Genomic DNA, 26849 nt, shown 5'->3' on the forward strand with positions numbered 1-26849 from the left:
CTGGAAGTACCCTTCCCATGTCTCCAAGGATGGAACTGTCTCCAACATATCCCGTGACTCTGGGAGCCTGGTGGCATCACCAGGGTTTGCCTAAGGGGTTACACTCCTCCAGCTGGGACTTGGCAGGTATGAGAGCTGGTCACAGCCTCGGTCCTTGGCTTCCTAAACCATTTCCTTTTCCAGGACACTGTGGTGAGAAGGTCACTTGGCTGGACACCTGCCTTTGTCAGGGCCGCACCCAGCCCGATTGCTGCTTCCCGACCCTTGGCAGGAAGTCATCCTGCTGGCAGGGAGTCCCCAGGAGAGCAGTCATAGTAACGGGCAGCTTGTCACAGGCAAGACAAGCTCTGATGCCTGTGCTTTCCAATGCTAAATGAACCCAATCCACAATCCCCTCTCCCACTTCTCAAAGTGATCTGCAGGGAGGAGGACAGCCCTCTCCTGTCTCCAGCACCAGGCCAGTGGTATTGGCCAGCTGCAGCTCCTGGCAGCTGGATTACTGTTCTGGAGGAGTCAGCAGTGAAACCAGGCAGGGGACGGCCCAACCAGGGGAATCCCTCTGCCTCCCATAAAAAAGGCCCAAGGCAGCAGAAGAAAGAGGCCAGCCAAGCTTGTTTGATAGCTTTATTGCTTCTGTGATATGACTGAATTGATGTGACATAAGCTGGCTTGGAGGAGCCTGCAAGACTCGTACCCTCCCTGCCTAGAGGGGAAATAAAAAAAAATGCAGAAACTAAAACTAATTTTAAAAACTCATTGAGTTCTTGCATCTTGGTTTGGTACAGTACCAGTGAATGCACTGGCCTTTTCGAGACCACGTGCAGGCTGTGCAAGGAGCCTGAGCCCAGAGGGGCTGGGCAGTGGCCCCAAAGGGCTCCTGCACTGAAGGACACGTCTCTAATACTGCGAGTGATGCACGCTCAGACCCAGAGCACATGCTGTGCTGGTGCCCATGGAGCTCGGCGTGGTGGCTGCTTCCTGCCAAACACTCTGGAAGCCCTTGCCCGTGTCCAGTTCTGCCTATGCCCAACCTAACTGTGCCCATTTGACACAGATGGCCCTGTCCTGACACCTTCCCCCACTCCCAGCAGTGCTCACACTGAGGGGTAGCACAGCATGGTTGGGCAGGGCTTCTCCACTTCTCCTTCCAAGGAAGGACACACTGGAAGCCCAGAGATTCCAGGGATGAGGAATGCTGGGCTGGATCCCACTGCTGCCTCATTCTACCTGGCCATAGTGCTTACCTTTGGCATGTGTGAGCTTGAGCCCACAGCATGGCCAGGCCTAACAGGGTGAGCTGGTGGTGGGAGTCCAATGCCAGTGTGGTGGGCACTGCCACAAATGCACAAGCAGCTCATGGTGTGGTCAGCACAGCAGCAGCAGCTCTCTGGCAGCTCCTGTCCTCCAGAGAAGCACATGCAGGCTGCCCTGCAGCTCCCCAGACCTGCTCTCTGCACCAGTTGGAGCAAAACCCAGTGTGGTCACTGGCCCCTGATCTCCCTGTGTTTCTCTGGGCTGTCTCTAGGCGGGTTCCCTGCCACCTGCGTGGCCTTTCTGCAGCGCATCAGAGGCACCAGGCAACCCCGCTCTATATTTAGGCTGTGGAGAATTCCCCTGGGCTCTCCCTTCTGATCTGACAAGGTGAGTCACTGCGAGGGAGAGGCCAAGACTCACATCCGTCCCACTGACCCTGCTCTGACCCGCGTGCACCGCTCTGAGCTGCCAGGACTGCAGCGTTTCATGGGCGGGAGGTGGCTGCAGGTGCACATGGGGAGACAGCCAAAGGAACGGCACCAGGAGCAAAACCCAGTGCTGTGCACTGCTCTTGGAGCTGGAGCCCCATCACCTGGCCATGGGCTGCTCATGGGAGTCAGTGAGCTAGAGGAGAGTCTTGGTCCTTTAATACCCTTTCCTTCTACATGCAGGTGGTCCTGACCTACACTGTTACTCTGGGCCATGCACTCATCTATTCAACTTGGACTCCTGCTGAGAGACCCCTGTCAAGGTGGAGGGAAGGGCTTGGAGTCACCTCCCTGGTCTGTATAGTGAACTTCCCATCAGGACCTGTTCATGGATGTGGTGGAGAGCTGGGATGACAGGGAAGGCTGAGCAGTGGCCATGCTGTGTCCTTGGACCTAGAGCCAGTGAGTTGGAAGATAAAAGGGCCCTGTAGCTTTGTAGTATTCAATAAACCAGTCCTAATCAAATTAATGCCATCACAATCCTCTGTGGGCGTCCTTCCCCAGTGGGTGGAGAGAAGCCCAGCACAGACACCAAAAGCTCATCCTTCCTCCTTCTGGATGCAGCTGCCCCCTCTGCCATCTCCGCTCACTGCAGCCCATGGATACAGCCCTAGGGCTCTCATGGCAGCTGGTTAAAGCACCAAGACAGAGAGAGAGAGGATGTCAATCCTTCCCCAGCCACAACCTCAGCCAGATCCACATCCAGACCAAGCATTCCCACTGCCAGGATGGCTGGGACTCAATAGAAGATGGTCCCAAGTGCAGGCCGACAGCCAGGAACTGCAAATGGAGTGTTGCCTGGTGAGAGCCATGGAAATCCAGTCCCATGGACTCCTCAAGAAGGAAAACCAAACTGTGAGATACTTCAAAGGAGTATCTGCCACAGCATATGCTCAAAAACCTGCTGGAAACCTCACAGAGCATCCTGAAAGGAGGCATGTCCCCAGGGAACAGGGACTGCCTGGCTGGGAGGCCAGAGCAGTGGGGATAGCACATGGGAAAGGTAAAGGGAAGGAGAACCTCCCAGCATGCCTTTCACAGCCCAGAAGAAGCAGGATCTTCGAGCTGCTCCCAGATGACAAGGGGAACAGCAGCCACATCAAGATGCTTCACAGGACTTGCCCCATAGCAAGTTCCTTGGCTACAGGCACAGCAGGCAGGAGAGGGACACGTCCCACACCGGTCTGTAAGCAGCACTCAGGGCCATGTCCTGGGAGCTGCCTCTGTCTGCAGCCTGGTCTCAAACCATTCTGTACAATGGTTTGCTTGTCTGCCCCATGCCCAGGTCGCTGCTTGCCCCTCCTGTAAACCCCTTGGAGGGTCTCAGGTCCAAAGTCACAGTCCCTGCAAGTCAGTGGGTGCAGAGCTGGTCTGTGGAGCCACACGAGCCCTGCTCTGACCATTCCTTGCCCATGCCAGGGTCATGCTTCCTTCAGTCCAAAGCAAGGCAGACTGCAACCCTTGGGCTATGTCAGACCAGTGACATAGGACCATGAGCCCAACCCACACCCCTCTGGGATCCCCCTCCACTGACCCCAGCACCAGCTGTCTGTGTGCCAATGCCTTGACACCCAGGTACTGGGACAGTGCCTGTGGGTGCACTCCAGCCTGCTCCAGGCTGAGAGAGCACAGGAACCACTTTCCACATGTAATTGTTCATTCCCTTGGCGATCTCCCTTCTGCCCACACTCTTCAGGTGGATGAGACCATCCTGCTGCCCTCGCACTTGGCCACGTTGATCAGTTTATTCCAGCTCCTCTGAAATACGTATACAAATCAAATGTGCAAATAGTGCATCTTGGGATGGCAAAGGAAGGACTTGCTCCTGAGAGCAGGAGGAGCAGCAGTGGTAGAGCAGCATGGGAGGAGCTTGGAAATGGAGTGAGCAGGGGCCGAGCAGAGGGTGAGAGTTCCCATCAGGTTCCATCATCGTTGAGGTCATATGTCGCTTAAATAGGGAACATGATTGAGTCTGGAACATAAAACAAACATCTTCAGCAGTCTGCTCTCAAACTGTAAAGCTTGAGATCTCTGCTCAAGATCTGACCTCCTTCCAAAGAATAAATTACTCCCCTCCCACACAAAACCAAAGCGAGATGCTGTCCAGAAACAGTGACACGGACTCCACGGGGGCCCTGCACAGCAGGCACAAACCAAGAGGCCTGAAAGCCTTGAGCACAGCGGGGCAGGCTCCTCTGCACCGTGACAGGCAGGAAGGTGGGGAGGGTCTGCTGTAGGTGGAGAAAGCCACTGGCTCCCTGTTCTACCTTGGGGTCAGGGCAGAGGCAGAGCAAATGGCTATGAAAAACACAGCCAAGTCAGTGGCTGCTGCTGTTGCTGCCTCTGTGGAGGAAGCGAGGAAAAATGCAGAAAAACAAACCCATGCTCATCTCCATCCAGAAGCTCCAAGTGGAAAATGAGAGGAAGCTGTTATTCTCCCTTCGAATTCTAGCAGCACCAATGACACCGAAGTTTTGGATGGATTTGTTTTCCTGGGGAAAGGTCTGACAGTGCAGATGGAGCATGAAGAGGCCAGGTTTTTCGCAGGGTTGTGCACAAGCAGACTTTGCCTTGTACCTTGGTATTTCTAGTATGGTTCCAGCAGAGTCTTTTAAAAAATAATACTTTGTACATTCAGGCTTTGCTGCCTTGGGGCAGCATCACCTCCCATTTGGCACTAATCATTTTATTCACAAACCTTTCTTCTCTCTCCTGAGTCTTTCCTGTCTAATTCAGGATGTAGAAGATCTGTCAGCGATGCAGAGTTCAAGAACTGTCCACTCAGCCCCTTGCCCCCCTCCTGCCAGCTCTAGGCCTGGAGGTGGGAGATGTAACCCTCGTGCAGACTGGCAATGCAAGAGGGTCTTCCCAGAGCAGCTGGGCATTTCTGTGTGTCTTCAGTGAGGTGGGATTCTTGCAGGGGGCTGCCAGTGCCTGCTCCCAGAGCTGCAGCATGTCTTCGTCTTCTCCCTTGGATGTAGTGGCTGCAGCCATTCAAATCCCACTGGTTAGATCAGTGATGACTCGGGCTTTCACCAGCTTTCTCAGAAATTCCTTCTCCCGCTGGATGTTGTGCGTCCAGGACTGAAAGAAAATGAGAGAGACAGGAGGTCAGCAACTACCCTGGCCAAGCATGCTCCTGTCCCTCATGCCTGGGAGACTGTCAAGGACACAGATTCTGCTGTAGATTAAAAGAGCCCTTGCATACCAAGGAGCTTCTCTTATGTAAAGCTGACACCATCAGATCTGTGTACCTGAGGTAGAAAGTTTCCCCATGGGCTGGGGGAAGTTTTTTGGCATGGTGAGATCTGGGCAATCCAGCTCCCTTGGGCAGATGTGCCCTCCCAAGCTACTGCACACAGGAGCCCAACAGCACAGAACTGGTGATGGTTTATACTAGGGAGCAGAGCTGGCAGAGGACACAATGACAAGACATGTACCCACCACACACAGCTCCCTGCCAGGCCATGGCAGCGCAGTGGGGTGCATGCAGCTGAAAAACCCCAAGACCATCCCCATCGAAGCCAGCTCTTACTTCTACTAGCTCTATCAAGAGGAAATCACATGCTAAAGGCTACACTAATACAATGTGAAGGGTGCAACTGCCACATTTCCCAGCAGACACCTCAGAGCAGTGATTGCTATAGCTGGTGTCAGCCCACCCAGAAGTGCTCCGTGCAGCAGGCTTGAGCTGGGATCACAGCATCTGCCATCACTCTCCTGTGCTGGGACTATTGAAGCACTTAATGAAAGCAGGAAGTGGTTTGTCACACCATGGAGCCCAAGGCAGAACAGGGAAAAACAGCTTTCCCCAAAATCTCCCAACAGGACAAGAATCACAGTACGTGATTTCGGCACAGTGCTCTGGTCAGCAGGTAATCTGAGCTCTAAATACCATCTGGACCATGACAAAAATCACTCTACAGGTGCCTCCCTGAAATGGCCTCAAACCAACAAAGCATCAGCCCCATGAGCTCATTGAGGGCAGTCTGTCATAGGTATGGAAATCCAGTTTACCCACTGCCAAACTGTGGATACTTGCCTGCAAAGCACTGGTTGTATACATCATGCACAATGTGCATGTAGCTCTCCTGTCCTCCTGCTTGTCCTGCCCTGTCCTGTTTGGGACAAGCAGCTCTCAGCCATGACTGCTGTGTGGCACTGACACACACAAAGCAGGCTGACAAGAGGTTCAAGGCACTGAAGGTCCCTCTCTAGATCTCCAGCACATTTTGGAAATATATTTCTTGCTGCTACTGTGCATTTACTAGTCACTTCCATCCCCTCAGTGCACAGGAATGACAACAGTTAAAGCTGCTAAAGAAACTTCAGGCAGGTATTACCTTACAACCTGTGTTCAAAAGAAGTCTTTGACTTCCTCTGCTTACCTGAACGCTGGAAAGGCTACACCACTACTGGGAACAGGACCACACATGGAGAACTGTGTTGGTGCTCTTTGGGACTCTGGAAACGCATAAGGTCCTATCTCTAAACTGAAAAGATGCTGCCCTGAAACAACTCAGTGCTTGGTTTCAGCTAATGTAAAAGCAGAAACTGAAAAGTATCACTGGGAATAAGGGTTACAAAGGCTTGTAAAAGGAAAAAACCATCAGTTCCAGAAAGCAGCAGTGGGAACGATGGTGGCACAGAGAAAGCTGGGAGAGCAGGGCTGAGCGTGTGTTGGAGCCAGAGAGCCAGGATTCTCCAGTGTGCTGGAAACAGTTCCACATGTGGCATGTCAGCTGGGGGCCCTGGGCTTGGCCCCTGCCATGCAGAAGTGTCACTTCTGCCAACACAGCCCCGTGCTAGGAAGGCTCAGCCCCGGCAGAGCGTGTGGGTGAGCTCCTGCCCACAGGCAGCCAGCACTGCCTGCTGCACAGGGGCCACGCTGGGACACCAGGTCTCAATAAATCTGAGCGCAGCCACTTGCATCTGGCTGGGCTTGTTGTTGAAACCTGCCTGGAGCACCAGGAGCCCGATACCTCACAGCACAGTCTGAGCCCTCCTCCACGCCTTTCAGCCTCATCACACAGTGTGAGAAGCCAATTGGTTTCAGCCAGGACACCGTTTTGTGTTTGCGTTTTTTGTACAGGTGAACTGGGGAGGCAGCCACTTGTAGGCAAACTCAAACCATCTAAAACGTCACCTCAGGCCACGTGCAAATACCTTATCTGATGGCAAGAGGAAATCTGCTTTGTGAAAAGTACAAGTGGAGCAGGAATTTAAGTCCGGGAGGCAGATAACAAAACTTTGGGTGATACAATTGCAGTCTCTCACATTACAGCTAGGTCTGGCTCCAGCACTCACCGCAAAGCTGCTGGCAAGACCTACCAATCTGTGGTTGTTCAGCATCCAGGCTGCTTTATACCCCAGGCACTGCCACTAACTCCTTTTTACAAGCAGACAGTCACACGAAAGGCAATTCAGCCTCCCACCTGATCCATGGATCTTAGTGATGTCCACATCAGGACTCTCTAATGTTTTGTGGTTAATGTAAGCCCACAGAGGAAGAGGTTCCCTCGTGAGAACAGGCTTTCATCCCTTCCAAAGAGCACTATCAGGGCACTCAGAGCCGTGCTGCTCCCCCATTGCCCGACAGCAGCACGGGCAGGAGGGATGAGGCATGTCTTCAACACCAGCTCCGGTTACTGATTACAGGAGAAAGACTCACTCACCCCACGAACAGACAGAGCTGACCAGATGAAGGAAGCTGCATTCCAGCACCAGCAGCGGCAGTGGGGACAAGAGCCAGAGCAGTTTTCTCAAAACTGACAGGAAAGCAGGGACCTCAGTCCCAGTGCTCCAAGAGGAAAAGGCAACAAAATACACCCTAAACCCCAGAAGGTTTCAGGATGTATACACCTCAAATAGCACCGTGGATATACACCTTAAATAACACACAGTGCCAGTTGAAAACTCCAGTTCTTTTCTTGTCAATCTGCACCTCAAAGACAGTGATGGAGCAGTTTGGAGCATTCACTGTCACCTCCACCTTCCTGTCCCTGCACACCACCACCACTGCTGCAACCTGGCAGACTGGCTCTGCCCTCTCTCTCCTCTGCTGCTCTTATCCAATGCAGCTTCCACTTGTGGAATCAAACAGGCTGCTTGCCTGAGCCCATGGTTGGAGTAATGAACTTTGAGAGTTCCAACAGGAACATCCCAGGAGGCTCCAGACCCCTTCTTGTTCTCTAGGGATCAGGCTAGGATTTCCTGTGCTTTGGGTCTCTCTCTGAGTGGTGGACGTTTGCTCTTTCCAGTGGAGAGAGAAGCAGAGGCAGCAGAGTTACTCTGCCAGCACGGTTATGGCTGTTCATCCCAGGGAGGTGGCAGCGGCTCTGAGTGCTTGGTCACAGTTATTAAATGAAAATTTATCATCAGTTAAAGCCACCTTTCAGGATTATGCAAATGCAGCAGCCCCAAACCACCTATCCTTTTTATCTTGACAATTCCACAAAGAAGCACAAAACATCATCTGTCGTTTCAAGAGAATCCAAGTAGAATAAGCCTAAGCAAATGTTTCAGAGACCAACCCAGGAGGAAGGTAAGCTCCCCGTCTGTAATCAATTACAATTGGGGAATGCCTCAGCTTCAGACCACATCAGTCTTATCAAGCATGCTGCAATTACAAGAAGGCTAAATTAGAGAGAGTGAAGACAACGAGGAATGCATTCAAGAAAAACAGCAAGCTGTAGAGGAGTTTTCTCAGCTCTGTTACATCCTCTGTACTTCTGTACGTCAGCAGCACTTCTCCATGAAAACCTGCACAGAAACCTCGGCAGAGTAAGAAGTGCTACTTCACTGGCAACAGTCGGTTTCCAGTCTCCACCAGGGCTAATTTATCTTTAACCTTCACTGCCTTGTCTCTAGAGCGCTTAATTCTCATCATCATACTGCCCCACTCTGCTTGAACCCCCTTGGGATTCACATGCACTGAAACAAAAGGGATGGCTGGGCTCCCTCACCTTCTTGTCTTTAGGGGATTTACTCACCGCTCCTCTATGCCCAGTCATTCTTACATCAACTTCAAATTTCAAACAGCTGTTTTTGCTCCTGCTTACTCTCAATACACACACACACACACAGAAACTGTATCTCTTTTCAGTCTCAATTTTAGCAAGTTAAACAAGCAATGTCTTTCTTCTACCAAAACAAGCTGTTCATTTACACCACGAAAACTGAGAAATCTCACAGAATTATAGTAGCTACCTCTGTCTCTATTTACTCCAGATTTATTTCTCACGAATTAGAAAAAAAGGCTCACCAGTGCCTTATGCAGAGGCAATTCCCTCACTGGACAAGAAGTCATTTCCTCTAGTCTTTCCAGGGCTGTATTTGTCTTTTTTCCTGACAGTAAGAGTCTGGCAGCCTGAATTATTCTGTGATTTATTTGTACCTATGTAAGCGCTTTCCTCCTCTGCCATTGCCAAATAATGCAAGATTAGAGTCAAAATGTCTGTTATTGCCCCAAATAGCATGACCTTCCATTCATACTCTTAGGTTTCATGCCACCCAGCTCACTCCTGTTCTCAAGGTGCTCATGGCCTTCCTGGATGGTATTTTGATCCTCCCTTGTACTGACCACACCTGGTTTTGTCTCATCACAAATTCCACTTGCACACCATTGCCTTCTGTGCCAAAAATCATTAAAGCAAACACTAAACAGGACCTCCTGCAGAGGAACTCCCAGCTGTCCATTCATTGCCTTTTTGTGTTCTCTCTTAGAGAGACTATTCATGTACAGGTGTTGCACCAAACCGTGGCTTCTGAAGCTTAACTAATAATATCTCACACGGCACAGGATTGCACGCTTAACTGAGCTTCTGACAGGCAGGACTGCTACACTTCCTCTGTCCCAAGAAAGATTTTTTAAAAAATCAAATAAAGATATTAAGTACGTTTTTGTAACCTGCCTTTGGTAAATCTATGTTGTGTTTGCTTTCAGGATTTAATTTTTCTTTCATTTAAACTCTGCTCTGAAGTTCTGAATAGTAGCTCTGAGGTTAGTTTAAGAGTTTTGAATTTGACAGGATTATTTTCCTTGAATTGCTCTCATATCCACTCCCCCCCCAAAAAAAAGAAGGGAAAAAGAGGTATTACGTCCACTACAAGCTAATCCTGTGGAACCTGACAGATTTATTGTGGACGTTTTCCTCTGGACTTGCTGCTTAATTGGCTCAAAGTGGAACAGAGATCTTTTGGGCTCACACCTACTGCATTAGCTTCAACAGCTTTTGCCTTTCAGTGCTGACCCACTAATTTTCGTTTTCTGTGAACTTCTCACCATAAGCAACCCTTTCCCTCACATTCATCATATCATCCACATAGAGGTAATATATATATTCATGTGGTTCCTAGTTTAATTCTTCTGCTTCCTTCTCCTCCCTGGATGTCAGCCCTGATAATTCTTTCCTTGCTTCCTTATTAATTGTTTGTTAGTGACACTGTTCAGAATTTGCTAATTTTCCTTTTGCGACATCTAATTGAACTTGACTTTTGCCAGTTTCTACTTTATCTCTGTCCCTTCCAGCCATCAGGAGTGAAGTCTTTTGATGCCCTTCCTCACTCCTCTGTTACTTCTAACATCACTTTGAAACAGTTCTTTATGAAGTTATGTTTACAGCCTTTTTCTGCCAGTTCCCCCCTTGCTGCAAATATGAATCACAGATAATTATTGTACTTTCGCAAACAAGAGTTCAAGTCTACAATAAGTCCACAAGCTCTTCAGTGAATCTGCTTTTAGTAGCCCATTCTCCAAGGCTAGGCCTAAATTCAGAGAGGTCAGAGTCAGCACACATGTCCCAATTCCACTGAGCACCCTGCCACCACTTCTGAGTCTATATACAGCCCTGCTTATGAAGCTCCCTCCTTTTGGGAGCAAGATCTGAGTTATATCATCCCTTCTGTTGACTTTCCATTTAATTTAACCACGAAGGCACTTGATCAAAGGCTATTTCCTAAAATGTCCCTCTGCAATGTCTTTATACATGCTAAAAAGAGCTGTGAAAGGCCCACAGCTCTTCTCATGCCCTCCCAGATGGTGAGAAGAGCTGTGCCAGCCACTGTGTCTGGGAATACCTGGGCTCTCTTTTTGGCAGTTCTACTGTACTTCCATGACAGTGCCTTTTCTGGGGGCACCCAGTACCCCACAGACATCTGTGTTCAATGCTGGGGTCAGCATGTGGGTTCTAACACACCTCTGTAGATCTTTTACTGCCTTCTCCTATAGAGATCTTGTCCAAACCCCAATTCTGTTTTTGCCCATTCTACAGGCGTACCTTCCTCACCATTCTTAGTGCACAGTGAAATGCTGAATGTCACTGTACTTCTGTCCTCCTGAACAAGGCAATACCTGTGCTCTGGCCAAGGCTGCTATTCCATCAATCTTTTCCAGATTTCTATTATACAGACACACAGTCCTTATGCACAGGAACAGCATGTGAGGCCTTTGCTCAGCCCCAACGCTGTCAAACAGGTGGCTTTTAAATAAAGACAAAAATGTATAAACTTCATCAGTCATCACCGCCGGCCCCAAGAAAAAGCACTGCCCTTTCAGAGGTGCCCCTGCCCCAGCCCCTAACCTCCCCCTCAAAAGCTGACCTCCATTTCAGTCTGCACCACTCCTTGTACTGCAATCACAATTCATCAGCCAGGCTCCAATAGCCATGTTTTCAGTCTATAAATCACCACGCCAGACATCTGCCTGGCTTTCAAAGGAGTTTTGTTCTTCTTGTTGGCTACCACAAACTTTAAGGTACTTGGAAGCCTGAAGCAGCCCTACCACCCCCTCCCAAGCAACTTGTGTTGATTTAAAATGCAAAAGGCAGCTTCACAGAGAGAGCCCAGATGATGATAAAGCACTATTGTTTGTGCCTTTATGGTTCAAGACTCCAAACTCGATGTTCGTGGATTATTCTGAGAGGTAGCTGCTGTCGGGGAGAGACAGAGACAAAGCTGTGTGTCACTGCATGCTGCAGGCCACCTCCCCTGGCCCTTGTGACAGCCCTTACACAGGCTGAATGAGAAGTGTTACAAGACGGTGTCCTCAGCATCCCACAAAGACCTGCTGGGGAAGGGGCCAGTGATCAGAAAGAAGCCATCAAAGGCTGCCACACCACCTCCCCCTCAGGGCAGGCAAGGAGTCACTGAGGAGCTGGACACAGCTGTGTCAAAGGAGCTAACACCTCCAACAGCAGTGCTGGTGTTTGACCTGCTTCTCCAGTAAAAAGGAGACCTGCCAGCAGCTCCACTGTGGGACACAAACACTGCAGACAGGCTCTAGACGAGCAAGGGTGGCTTTTAACCATGAATTGCCCTTTTTACCACTCATAAGTGTGTGAGGCAGTCTGCAGCCAGCTGATGAGAAGACATCCCAAGGTGCTCCCTGTATGGCATCTGAAGTAACTCCTTGCTCACATTCTTGCCCCTGCAAGAAATGAGCGGGGGATAGAAGCTCACCTCTGGATCATGAGGCTTGGGAAGACTGTGTGCTGGGGCACAGCACATGCAGGAAGGATGCTGGGAGCCTGTCTTGTGCTTCGTTCCCATGATTTAGCACAGCCCCCTGCTCTCTCAGTTTCATAAGCCCCTTATGGATCTGTTTTTACTATTCTAAACAGTCACTTTCCCATCCTTAAATAATTTTCTATTTCACTCTATTTTAAAATTATTCCTTTTCCTCACCACCATTTCCACGTTTCCTTCACTATGTTCCCAGTGGGTCTGACACTTCCACATTAATAGAAGACAGTGACCTGTGATAAAAATACATTTTTATGGAGTGCTTGGACAGGAAGCATTACAGGACCTGAGCAAGACATAAAAATACAATAAAGTATATGAAAATCCAGCTCCGATAGATTCATTGCCATGAAAACAAAAACAAGTGAGCAGACACCTTGGCAAAGACTCAATTTTTTGTACAGCATTCATGGAAGCAGGCAAGGGACAAAAGCTGTTGCAAAGTTATTTGGAATAGGGAAAACAGTAACTGAACAGAGATGACACACTTGGACATTCTGCATTTTGTAAGCTAAAACGAAGAGATAGGATAAGAGCTGAAAAATCACCTGTTATACAACAGCACTGGGTCTGTTGGGCAGTGGAGTCCCAGTAACAGATCAGAGACCAAAGTTTATCTTGACACCACCCAGAAATCTCCTGCTGAAGTGCAGGCCAGGAATCTGCACCCCAGCCATGATGGGGAGCAGGGGAGACCAGGGGAGAAGATGCTGGACTTGAGGTACAGTTTGAATTGATTGCATTGATCTTCAAGCTCACACCTGAAACTGAAAGCACCACTCCAGTGTGCTTCCAGCTCTCCAGAGCACACTGAGGAACAGAAAAAGGTCTCCTCTACCAGCTCTGCCTGGACATACCCTGGCTAGAGTACATTGAGCTACTCAGGAGAGAGGGTAAAGAACTATCCAGTAATAAATTGGAGAAATTAACTCTGACAAGCATTCCCAAGCATAGGAGAATCCACATGTTTGCAGCCATTCTACTGAACTGAGTCCCAAGACCACGCTTCTCCTTGACTATTAAGCATGATCAAGCTCCAGTGCATCTGCACCCTTGCAGAGCTTTTTCTTCTGGGGCAGGAAATGCCTGCCCAGCCCTCAAGAGTTGGAGATCCTGGAAGACTCAGTGTTGGCAGCTGGCTTCTGTGGTAGCAATAGCAGCACAATCTTGGACCTTGAGAGCTTTTAGTCCTGCGGGAAAAGCACAGGCTGAGCTAAACTATGGACTGGGTATGCGTGTTTCTCCTTTTGGAAATTCAGCTGCCAGTGCCACAGAGCAACAGGAAAAATCAGATTCATCTCCACAGAGATTTTATCACCTCAGTCTTGGCATGGGAGAGGCATCTCCACCCAGCTGTGAGCAAGTGAGTGCATTTTGCTGGCTTTTTTTATGTAATCAGAACAAATTCCTTAGAGATGAGTCACAGGGTTTCAAGGGTGTCCAGAGAGATGTCAAGCAGCCTCAAGTGTAAATCAGTGACACACCTTGCTGACTCCTGCTCACCAGCAGGCCTATTTTCCCTGCAGATATCAGGCAAGGGAAGGGGCTTGAGGGATATTACCCCACAGGCTCCCACAATCCACACATACATGCGTGGCATCTCCAGGACACTGCTGGTGTTTACATTTTCTCTGTAAAGACAGTGATGTTTTCAGGGTGGAGCTGGAGTGCTTCCCTGCAGCTGCTCTCTAGGCTTAGACACTGAAGATTTTCAGACATTCAGGCTGGAGGAGCTTGGCAGTCATTAAGAGATCTGAACTTCAGAAACAGAGGTTCTGCCCCACCAAAGCCTGGTCAGACTGCAGGGGTTCCTACCTGGAATGTCCATTGTGGTGGAACAGCTGCATCCCATTGAAGTTGTTTCAGTGCTGTGATGATGCCACGTTAAGCAAACCTGTTCCATTCTCCTGCCCAGGAATGAACATTCCAGCCTCTGTGGGTCGGCAGGCCAGAGAACAAAGATGATACTTACATAATTTCAAGGCATAGCCTGCTTTAGTGGCTCCTTTAGAGGCTGAAATGTAGAGGAGGACCAGAAAGAACTAGGCCTGGACACAACCCCAAAGGTCCAAAGTAACACTGAGAAAAATCCTGTGGATGCTCTTGGACGTTTGGGTGTCAGAGCAGATGGAACAGACAAAAACATTGGTGGAGCTTGGTTCTGGGTCAGTCTTTCACTACTGCTAAGGGCAAGGTTTGACACAAGGTATCAGTACTGGCCTGCCTCCCAGTTTGCCAGGTTTTCCATCAAGCAGGTGCTTCCAGTCTGGAGTGGGGCAAATCTCTATTTCTGCATTCTTTGAAGGCAACTGCAGAAGACACAACCCACCTATTATGCCCTTCACCTTTCAACTTCACCCTCAGATGACTAACAATTACCAGCTACCATTAATATTAAATAGGAGAGAAAGAAATGTGATCCTCTCTTTGCTCTTCACATTCCACAATATCACAAACAATTTGTCATATTGGGAGGGGCAGAGGCAGGAGGAGAATTAATTATTAATACTTGGGAACAGATGGCTTTTCTTGTATCAGGGCAGTGAAATGTAAGAGGAGCCCATGGGTGAGGATGTGAGGATTAGATGGGCAGACACATATCAGGTAACCAGCCTTCAGGTGGAACAGGAACCTTCTTCCTAGAACCAGCTCTCCAGGGCTGCAGAGCTCTCAACAACAGCCCTGGCTGCAGAAACAAATCCACTGACATCTGAATTACTGAGGCTTCACCAGAACCTTTCAACGCTCCCTCACCTCTGTACAGAACATCCTGGACATGATGACTGATGGCTTCCATACAGCAGAGGCGTGGCAAAACAGGCACCAGCTGCTCTCTCTAGGAGACTTCACTGGTTGCATTTCATGTGTTCATCCTCATCTAACTGCCCTGTGCCACACAATGTCTATTCCTGAGACCATATACAATGTCCTAGAGAGACCTCCTCCAGCCTTCCAATGACCTTGGATCCCATTTGGCCTCCAAAATCAGAGATCCAAGTGATGTGGACCTTCAACTTCAATCAGAGACTTCATTATCCAACTCTTTTTGCCAACTTTTCCCGTTGATTTGCGTCAGGATGAAGAGCAAGAAAACCTCATTCTTGTCAGCTTAGTGGTGTCCCTGAGGACAGGGACACATACCAGGTTGTAGAACAAGCTTGGGAAGGACATCTGCTCTGGGTGTCCCCATGTCCAAAAGCTGATCATGGGACTGACATCCTTACGAGACAGGAGGAACAACCAGGCAAGAGTGATTCTCCACCAAAGGCAGCTGATTCACCAGAGTGAAAACAGTGGCACCAAAAGCTTTTCCTGAAAATTTCTTGGTGAGTCTCTATACTCACTGCTGGATTCAGGCATCTGCAGCCATTTTCACTCTGGTGTAGCTCTCTCTTTACTGGAAGACTAAGGGATCAGCTGTACTGCTTCAGACCTGGGCCTGGGGAGCCCAAGGTCCTTTCTCTGGCAGGGTTATAAGCAGATGCCCAGAACTGGGCAAGATGATGGTGCTACCTCCTCTACTACTGCAAAAGTTATATTTCTTAGCAATTTTCTATTCAGGGTTTTCACAAGGCAGACATCACTTCAATTCAATTTACTTCTCTGGACACACCCCTTAAATCCTCAAATAGGCAGTCATTTTCCCAGCAGGGACTGATTAAATCCATGGGACTGATTAAATTAAATCATTACTCTGTTGAGCTAAGCAGACTCTCTTGCCACCTCCACAGGCCCAGAAGGAATCTCAGGACCACAATGTCAAGTCCCTTGGTGTACTGAGGACCTCCTCACAGCCTTTTCCTAAACTCTGTTTGTTCTCTTAGCCTCTACTGAGAGCTTGTTCCAAAATCTCATTACTCTGATAATTAGACACACTCTTCTCATTTCTCAAGCTGAGTAATCACTGATTTATAATTCCTCTCAGTCTGCCTAGGGTCATGCAGCCTGCAGCCTGTGAGAGTACTAAAACACGTACAGTCTTGTGATTTGGAAAAACACAACTTACCAGCTTCCCTCCTGATCTGAATCAATGGTAAAGTGCTTGAGGTGAACAAATGCCAGGTGTCAGGAGACAGCTACTGTCCATGAACAATACAACTTTTCACAGTGTGGAGTAGGATAGAGCAAATTTTCCTACCCAGTGAAGAGGGAGAAGCAATCTTAGGAAGACCTGGACCACATCTGTGCTGGGAAAGAAGGAGCTCCCCCAAAAAAGCAGCAAACTTTCCCACTACAGAAGTGTCACAGTTTGCTCTAGTTTGGTACAGGAAATGGACAGACCTGAAGGCATCTATACTGCTGCATTACACCAGTATGAGAGCTTTTGTTCCTCCAAAAACGCTGTTTGTCTCATTGTGATAGTAGCAGAAAATGTGTTTAATGGGGACTAGTCCTTACAGAGCAATCTCCACAGAGCCCAGGTGTGTTCGCACCAGCAGAATGCTGCTGAACAGTCAGCTGAGAGCTCAGGTACACAGGCTGATCTCACATCCCCCCTGCTTCCCAGGCCCTGGGGAGTGGATCATCTCACAAGAGAAGCCTATGGATTAGAGAGCAATAGAATGGGGCAAAAAGCAGGAGAGGGTGCATCTTTTCAACCCCCGAGCAGAATTGCTCCCTTTCACACTTCTTGAGTTAACATTTATGTGAATCCTTTCCCTGTCACTCAAAAAAGAAATTACATTATATACACATTCCAGAGAACTTTTCCCAGCAGTAATAACCATTTTTAACATACATTGAGCTTGGGAGAATGTCTAGAATTTTACAGGAGAATGCATGGGTAGAGCTGTGTTTGGATCCACACAAGAAAGCTGTAAGATGACATCAGGATCCCAGTCAGGCTCTGGAATCAAGGTGGCCAGCAGGCTTGGGAGGAGGATGTTTTTGGCAGGAGCTCCCTACCTCTTTGATGGCAGACATCTTGATGTTCTCATAGTAGTGCAGCGGTGCATTGGGTGAACTCATGTCATAGCCAAACCCAGCTACTGCCACCTCATCACAGTTGTGCAGCGCCATGGTTATTGCTACGCTTCCCAAGGTGGGGATGTTCTGAGAGGAGAGAAAGCAGGAATGGAAGTCATTAGCAGGTTGCCATTTTTATAATCAAAGATTTCCTCTTATTGTCCCTGTTCATTGGGGCACTGCTGCTGTAAAGCAGAAAATCAGGAACATGGTATTTGGCTATATTCAACCTGTCAGCTTGTAGGGTTGATAGTCTCCCAACTTGTAAAAAAATTAATGCAAATGGTCAGACTCCCACAGTTTTGCTGTCCTGAGAACAGGGCAGCAGATGAACCAGAGTATGAATCACAGTGGATACATTAGCTTTCTGAAATTAAAACAGACATAGACAGTGGATTACAATGTTAATGCACATTATTTGCTTCCAGCTAGGCTAAGGAAGAATGCTTATCCCAAAACAGATCACCATAGAGGAGTAAAAGTGAGGAACAGCACAAACTCCTTATTTTTACTGATGGCAAAAGCAGTTTAAGGTTATTAAACAGCTCTGGGAGATGGAGAGAAGATCAGGTAGTGTGTTCCAAGATCCCTTCCTTTTTTCAGAGGCACCTTGACAGTGAAGAGGCACTCTGGCCTGTTCCATTCCCTCCAGACCACACACTGGGAAAACAAGGAGCAGTGGGAAGCCAGTCAGAGATGGGTGGTAGCATCCAGGGGACACCCCAACTGTCCAAATTGCCGATCTGCAATTTGCACTGAAGTCCAGCCTCAGCCCTTCCCATTTCCCTGGGCTCTGCTGAGGCCCTGTGACAGCAGAGCTGTACAGCTACAACTCCTGTGTATTCTGCTGGGACAGCAAAGTGTTTTCAGTGTAAAATCCTAGCTCACTGACTTTTCTAGCTTCCCTTTAGCCAGATAAATCCAGAGGCAACTTTGGCCCAGGGGCTAGGGAGAGGCTGAGAAATCCACCCACATCTTCATTTGCAGAGTATCCAACACTGGCTGTATTGGAAATATCATGAATTCAGAGGACATGCTCAGACAGTCACCTAGGGTGACAGCTCTTAGCTGAAATGTAGAAACCAACTGCACTCTTCTATTTCTCATTTACAACAGTTTACTCTGAACTGGTGAGCAATGCTATTGCATGTTAAAAAAGGTTGTGAACAATGCTTTGAGTTTGTGCTTCTCATTCAAAAGAACTGGTTTTTGTCAGCACATGATCTTGCTCACTTCTGATTGCCTGACCAGTCCAAAGAACAATGTTTTCCAAGCAAAGAATGCCACCCATATCCCAGCTGAGATGTGCAAGCTGGGAGCACAACTCATGTGCTATGTAGAACTCCACTACAGTGCATTAGAATTATTCTAACCTGAAAACAAACAGGCAAAAACTGCTTATGGCTAAATCAATGAGACATTAAGTTCAAACATTTGCAGCACAACAGTAACAGAGCACATCTGAAATGACAAGATCTTCCTACATCCTCCTGTTTCAGCTCTAGATGTTGGGAAAAGCAGCAGAGTAATTTTGTTCTTGCTGCTTAATTTTAGCTGATACTCACAAAAACAATACTGGTTTTATTGTAGTTAGTTTAGTTAACTGCTAATTCACTGGTAGCCAAAAAATATCAAGTAGGGGTTTCAAAAAAACGGAAAAAGTTTATTAGGCAAGGATAAGAACATTGCCCCAAATTTCAAAATATCCAAGAACATCCTGTCTTTCCCAACATGACAGTTTTAATTGTGATTTCTCAGCTTCATGTTTTGCATAGAAGATGACATTTGTATGTCACTGCAATTGCATCAGCTGGTAAGCGGACGTGCCACAAAACCTTTTCCCTCAGCAGAGCTGTAGTTACAGTGTCCAAAACACAGTGAGTAAATGGTTACATCCTTGAGACTGTGTCGTCACTGGGAACACGATGGTGCGAACACCACCCACACTTGCACTGGGCCCATTCCCACGGTACCGCTCAAGGGAGACACGGGGTCTTTGCCTGCAGGGAATTTCACTGGCCAAGTTAACATTTAAGAGCTAACTTTCTAATGTGTGTCTTGCAAACCACAGAGAATTAATCACACTACCCAACCTTACAGGAGGACTGCCAAACTTTCTTTCAGGCATACTCTGTTTGGAGAATAACAGCAGACAGAAATCGAAACTGAACTTTCCTTTGGTTGCCAAATATCTGTCCGACTTTATTCCCTCTACAATATATCTAATGGTATTTATGGGAAAATAAGAGGTAATTTTCTCATCTGCTTCTGTTCTTCAGTAGTTCCTGACACACCACTATCTTAGTACCACCTGCTCTGCTCTCAAAAATGATTAAAATACCAGAGACTACCTACCTTCCCAACCTCTTGAACTATAGTAGATGTATCTGATTTGGCCCCTACAACTCTCAGAAATTCACAGGGTGCCCTTAGCAAAACAGTTTTGCATTAGCCTAAAAACCACATCTGGAAACTGATGATCTGATGACAATTTCTTATTGAAATTATGTCCTATTGATGTTAGCACCCTCTAACACTGTAGTAGCTACAGCTTAATATGTGTCCCCCTTGAAGACAGAACTCTGCAGCGTTCAGTGGTGAGATGTAGCCTCACATCTCACTGCTGCAGTCAGAATCCTGTGGGCTAGAAGGTGCCTCTTGAAAATACTGCCAGAATTATCACCCCTGCTATTCAGCAGTAATTCTTAGGGCAGCACAGGGGTGCTTGCAGAGCCCACCCACAGTAAATGGTGTGGATAACAGCACCTGCCTAGGAGAAGAACATGTGTGTGTGCTCCTATATCTGCCCAGATCACATACATGTAACTGAGCACTTGCTCAAACTGCCTATCTTCTTTAAAATAGAAGAAACCATCAGAGCGATTAAACAATAAACTGGGGAATCAGGCATCTTGAAGAAAAGGGAGCTGCCTTGAACAAAACCATAAAAAAAGCACAGTTGTTGATTAACTAAGTGTCATTAGTAAGTCAATGCAGTACTTCAGTCCTGATTTGGCTTAAGATACAGAAACTGAGCCCTCTTCTCCTGTGGCAGCCTGCTGAGATTCTGCTACTCTTTCCCCTGTTGAAAATTAAGCACTGCCTCATGCCCAACTTGCAGCATGGAAAAGACAACACCTTGTAGGATCTAGGGACGTGTCCCAGGCTGTGCTGCAGAGAATGCAATGGAGCAGCACTCTCCAGGTGCAAGGGAAAGAGCTCTCCCTTCCTTTTAGCAAAGTGGCAAATAAGAGGAGACACGTATTAGAGAGGAAGTGGCTATAACTACTCCCTGCTTGCATCTACACAGTTTCCAAGCTCTCCTGATTGTATATATAAATTCATTAGCTGCTAACCTCTAATCTGGACCGAATGGACCAACCTATGGGGACAAATTACTCCAAAAGAAGTTAGGCATCATGGACATGGCTGTGTCAAATCTGGCTTGCTATGCCCTGCACAATGCGTCAGTGCTATCTCACCACACACACCCTTGTGCCATGCCCCAAAGACATACCAAAGCAACCACCACACCTCCTGTGTTGAGTTATGAAAATAAAACTCTCTCAAACAACTGAGCAGGCCTCTTGTTATCTGAGGCCTTTACTAAGACAAAACCCCCCAAATTCCACCATCTTGTCTCAGAAATAACAATCTAGTGTTAGACCAGCTCAAAGCCTGTCTTCCTGCTCGTGGCCTTCTGTGTGCTTGGGTGTTTTGCATCTCCAAGCAGTGCTGCTTTCAACCAAATGGTTGAAGAGCTACAGCCCAACAGCAGCCAGTGCTCTTGGGATGCCTCCCAGCTGCACAGAGACTGCCCAGTGCATGTTAGACCATGGAATGGTCCAATATGACCACTGCTGCAGATATGGCCATGAGTCTCTGACCTGAGCTGGTGCCCAGCAAGCAGTGTGAGCTGGGAATGGCAAAGCCCAGAAATCATTGGCAGCTCTCTCCCCTTGTCAATTCTCTACCACAAGTATTGAGCTTGGCCTTACAAGCTCTGCATCATCTGCTGTGTGTCAATGATTTCTGTCCAGGCTGGGGCCCATGGAGGTACCAGGCTTAGCATCCCCCCTCCTGCACCTGTAAACAACTACAAGGGCAATCTCACTGAATAACGTGTCCAGAACTGATAGTCCACATTTTCAAGCCTGGCCTGCATGTCTAAGACCAAACACATGGAAAATGTAATATCTAATATAATGCTCCCCAGAGATCAGCCCTTTGCCTGGTCCCATTTGAGAGAACACAGCAGACTGACAGATGAGCCAGAGATGACACTAAAAGGCCATGTGACAAACAGAAGCAGAAAGCACAGCAGTGGTGAGTGACACGTCACCACAGCAGTGCTGGGCGAAGCCTGCCTGAGCCTCTGAAGCATGGCTCCTTCCTGGGGTACCTGTCCTCAATGGGTAAGGTGAGCACATGCATGGTGGATCTTGGTGAGAAAAGTGTCAAGGCAAGAGAGGCAAAGATTTCTGGTCTTGTGCTGTGTCAGGGAGCACAGCAAGCTCTGTGCAGTGCAAACACCAGTTCGCACAGGCAAGTCAGGGGACAAGGAATGCCTTTAGCAGTACAGACATAGGACAGGCTCTCTTAACTGCTCCTACACTCTTCTCTGCTGCAAGCAGGAAGACAAAAGGCTTCACACCTCAAGACATTGATGTTCATCTTCCATTCTGCCCCCTGAAGAGGCTTTAAAGACTGACTTCTACTCACATAAGGAAAGAAGTCAGTCAGTAGAAATGAACACTGGACCTCCTCTGGACTCTGTTGAGGCTGACCATTACCTTGTAGGCTTGTGCTGAAGATCCAGTGCTGCTGACTGAACCAGGGCTGGAACTGCTCTTTGCTTGATGCATGTGAAAAGCTCTTGCTGCTTTTCATTCCATGCCCTGGGTCATTCCTGTGTCACTGCCTGCTGGACTGGAAGGAAATGACTGCTGTAAATCTGTTTTTAGAAATATTTGACTCCCTTAATATGTTAAATGAATTCCAGTTATTTATGGGATTTTATTTAGTTCAGGGCAAGACTTATTGGATTGTTCAGACTATACCAACTGTTACCTTTTTCAATAAAAGGGTAAGTGTTACTGAAGAATAAACTCCCTACAAACAATAATGTACCTAGATATTCAAATTGGTTTGACTACTATATTAAATTATTTGAGGAAAACCCCAAAACTTTGCTTACCTGAGTAAAATTCCTACATTAGTTTTATCAGTTACAGACCTGATCATCTAATAGCAATGAAGTTTTCTAAACAAAAGAAATACAGAACAAAACTATAATAGTCATCACAACATACACAACAATCACTATATTTCCTTTCTGTTTCTTTATGTTTGCATCGGAGCAAACACAATCCTACCCTTTCTTTCCTTTAGCTGAAAAGTGTGGAAATATGGCATAGAAAGCAATTTAGTATCATTAATTGTGAGCAGGCAAGTGGCTGGCATTCTGTGGAGTGGTCCCTGTCACAGGAGCTTACAATGCACACTGCTGCTCCTATGGCTACTTCCACCCATGGACACAAACAGCTGCAACACTGGGCTTCAAAAGACAAAGCAGAGCATCTCAGTGCCCCTCCTTCAGCTTCCCTGGTTATCCCTTGCTGTGAGTGGGACAGAGCCTGCAGGACTGGCTGTCTGCAGCTGAGCAAAGGGAAGAGCCAGCAGCTGGTGGCTGGAGACAGGACAGCCCAGCAGGTTCCCTTATGCCACTTCCCTGCTGAGCTCCTCAACACCTAAGCTCAGTCCAAGTATTTTTGACCACATCTAACCTGATGCACAAGCTCTGATACATCATTTGCCACAGAACAGATTCCTGTGCAGTGCAGGGAGTATTTCTAAAGGACCTAAGGACTTAGCAGAAGACAAGCAAGGGCATGACTTTACTACACTCCACCTGCTCCGTGATAAGCACATACACGCTTACCCCATGCTAAATGGGAGCTCCTGGTCTACTCTTCACTGAGAAGCAAACTCCCTTCAGTTCCTTGGCATCTCTCAAGTGCAGAAGCAAGTGGCTGGGCTTGTACCAAGAAGTGGCTGGTATGCATTTACCTGCTCCCCAGCACCAAGCCCAGCACTGGTTTGTCTGAGCACTCCTTTCCCAGCACTGATGATCCCACTGCAGTGTCAATGAGTGGAACAGCCCAGCTCACAAAGCAGATGTGCTGCCTTGCAAACCCAAAGCTTTACAGTGACACTAAGTCTCTACCTGCAGGACCAGTGGCCCCTTACCTGTCCTTCTACCTACCTTAGAAGATGTCATCAGGGTGCAAAAAAGGGAGAACCACATGACTGGAAAGGATTAAGTGGAAGACTGCTCTGCTCCTGCCACCCCCACTTCTCTTCTACTCCACAAAGACTCAAAGGTTCCAAGACACAGCCTTCACACAGTCATGGTGTAATAAGAACAGCCCAGGAGACAAAGTTTGCTGACACCTGGGAACTCATGAGACAAAAGGTGATGATGCTGAGACAAGGGAACTGAAAACTGCCTAAGGAGCAAAGGATCCCTGCTGGCACCTCCAGAAAGGCTGCATGCCCACAGGAAAAACCATCTAATAGCTACGAGAAGCCCTGGCCAGAATGTGTTAACACTCCAGCATCAGAGGTTAATCCCTGAGCTGTCAGCATTATACAGAGGTGCTAATCCATGGCTGGGTGCCTGAATCAGCCTGGTAACACCTCCTGCACATGGCTCCTCCTTCACCAGGTTAGTACTGAGGCTGGGTGAAGTCCAAAGAAAGATGCTTTATCTTTTTAGTTTAGAAATTCAACCACTTCCAGTATATGAACAAAAAAAAGGCTTACAGAGCTGGGTTAAATAATAAACAGATCCATGGATGCACAGTACCAGCGCAGAGAGAGAAACAAGCATTGCAGAGTGCACTGGAGTCCTCAGACTTTTGACAATTTGTGTCACCTGAAGTGTTCTTCCTGCCTCACATCAGGCTCAGGGCTCCCAGAGGAGCCAGAAAGACACTGCTCCAATGGCTCTGAGGGCTACTGACTGGACAGGACAGTTCACTACACAGCCAAAGGCACCACAGCAGTCACCAACCCTAGGGTTGTTTGTGCACCCAGCAGTGACACCTCTGAGATGATGCTTCTGCTTGTCCCCCAGTAAACTGCCTGCAGTGAAAGTGGTGCTATTGCAAGCTTAAACCACCAGCTGCAATACCAGTGATGTCTGGTTTCAAGCCCCAAAGACCTGTATAAACAAAACTTCCACCTGAACAAAAATCACATTTGGCTAGTGAGAAAGGCAACGTTGCACCCACACCTTAAGAGAATTCTTAAATCAGAGAGAGGATCTTTACTTTTTCACTTCTTTTTTTTTTTTTTTTTTTTGGTGCTAAACCATCTTCAGGCATTAACAATTATTTTCCCCCAGACATTGCTAGGAGCCCAAAATTTGTTCTTTTTCATCAGCTTATCCCAAGAAAGAGAAGTCCACATACAGTATGGAACACCTCTCCCACTCTTAAAACTTCAGTAGGACTGAAGAAAATTCTGGAAAAGCTTTACAAGTCACTATTCATTGTATGTGTGAGTTTTGCTCCTTGCTGAGACTTTTGGCTACCATTGCCACGAGTGCAATCAAAATGCACATCTGAGTTGTACCCCACTTCTATACTCCAGGATCATCTGGCCCAAATTATATTATCAAAGCAGAGGATGTTACTACATTCACCCTTTATTGAATCCTGGGAAAAACGCTTTGAGATCAGCCCCAAACTATTTTACCAGCTCTGCTCAACCTTGCTGAAAAAGCCCCCAAATTACAAAGTTAATTGGCAGCACATTGTTACCATATGTGGTGTGCAAGAGAAGCACTGAAGTTTATTTAGGCATCAGAACCAAAGGAGAATGGAATATTACTGCTCTTTATGAGGATTTTGTGTTGGCCTTGATTACGAAGGCATCCCCAGCCTTGATCCTCCTGTGTGCAGCCTGCCCAGCACAGCACAGCACACTGCAGCATGGGGGCACCAGTCTGCCTCCAGCCCCATTTCCCAGGAGAAACTCCAGATACACTGCTTGCTGTGCTTTTGCTTACTAGTCCTCAGCATTTTCCTTTTCCATATTCATATACTTCTTTCTTGAGTAAAGTTTTCCAGGCCATTTCTCATCGCTAAAGCACAACCCCAAACCCAACCAGCCATGCAGCTGCTGGGTCACACAGATTTGGAACAATCCTCCTTGCTGCCCCACTTGTCTGGCTGGATCTCTCACAAATCTTCAATAAGAGCTGGATTCTTGGTCTGCAGGCTCTGATTTCCACTTCTCACATTTAAAATCTGAGCAAAAAATGTAGCAAATTTGTGTCACCAGGGCCTTACTCAGACTCTTCCCTCTTTACTCCGACAGCAATAGCTCCTGTTGGAGCCTTTGCACTTACAAAGCTCTAAACTCTGCAGTGGTGCAGCAGAATTCATTAAAGTGTGAATCCCCAGCAGTTCCATGACAGAAGTCCATATCTGATGTTTGTAGTAAAATTGTAGCCACAGGCCAGAAACACCCTGTCTGTTTTTAAACTCTGACAGAATCCCTGTATCAGTGTCCTTGCACAGACCGCCCAGGCTATACTGATATCTCAGCCCCACACAGGCACCTGCAGAGCTCCTGTTGCCCCATCTGGAGGAATAAACTACAATTCACACAGTCTAACTAGGGGTCATGTGCAAAGACTGCTTGCCTTAAAGAACCATAAACTATTTTTAAACGCTCAAGTAGACTTCCATGAAGTGAAACATCAGGTTTCAATTAAGATGCCTTCATTTCCCAATCTGATGTGTGTTAAACAACCTATCAAAACCTCATAAACTTCAGTTCACAGCATTTTCATTTCCGGATTCTCTCTTCTCCTTTCAGTTTAAGTAATAACTTGTGTATTAAAATAACGTGTTTAAAAATAAAAACAAATTGGAGAAAAATAAAGCATGATGATTTTTGGAGTAGTACTCCTGATTTTCCGGAATACACATAAGACCACATTGTTCTAAGGGTAAGTTCTGGAGAATGCAGAGAGGTGAAGCAAGTTAATTCCTAGCTGACTGGAATAATTGCAATAAGATACCTTCAGTGCATAGAACAAAAATCCAGAGTTCCCAGAATCCCATGACAGCTTCTGCACACAGCAGTGCATTTTTAAAAAGGCCTGCTCCATGTGGCTGAATCTGTCTGCACATCTTACACTCTGTATTTTGAGAAGGAAACACCTTATCTCCAGGCACCCCCCCCATCTGACTTGCACAAAATAAAAGTCTCTAATATTCCAGAAGTCTTCATTTTATAATTAGAGCATGGAAAATGAGGCACTGTTCCTTCTAGTCCAAATCCCTGCTGTGACATAGCAAATCTCCTGCACTGATAGCAATGAAAGGACAATGCCAGGGGCAGAGCAAGCAGACCTTGTCCAGCAAAAGTGCTTCTCTCTGGGTTTGTCAGCTGTGCTAATGTGCCCAAAAATGTCACGTGTGGTCTCTATCAACAACTATATCACATGTGTACATAAGCAATTTACCCACCCAAGTAATACTTACTCTAATGGTTGATATACTATGTAGAGCAAATATAAATACGTTCTGAGGACAGTGTTGCAAT

At 47.4% G+C, this 26849-nt stretch overlaps 1 protein-coding gene across 11 annotated transcripts in view; it reads right to left on the bottom strand.

Moving 5' to 3' along the window:
- Positions 1–610: 610 nt before the first annotated feature.
- The window catches only part of ST3GAL3 (ST3 beta-galactoside alpha-2,3-sialyltransferase 3), a 182585-nt gene continuing 156346 nt past the window's right edge, over positions 611–26849 (bottom strand). For 10 of the 11 annotated variants that reach the window (XM_088169774.1, XM_088169775.1, XM_088169776.1 and 7 more), the window contains 2 exons: positions 17169–17315; positions 611–4826 (listed from right to left, as the gene is read on the bottom strand). In XM_088169774.1, coding sequence (XP_088025900.1) covers positions 4737–4826; positions 17169–17315 — 237 coding nt within the window. In that variant the 3' untranslated portion in view covers positions 611–4736. The remainder of the gene's footprint in view (positions 4827–17168; positions 17316–26849) is intronic. The other variant, XM_088169780.1, reaches the window with a different exon arrangement.

This window comes from Sturnus vulgaris, chromosome 9 (assembly GCF_052056855.1).
Source record: "Sturnus vulgaris isolate bStuVul1 chromosome 9, bStuVul1.hap1, whole genome shotgun sequence".
Taxonomy (NCBI): domain Eukaryota; kingdom Metazoa; phylum Chordata; class Aves; order Passeriformes; family Sturnidae; genus Sturnus; species Sturnus vulgaris.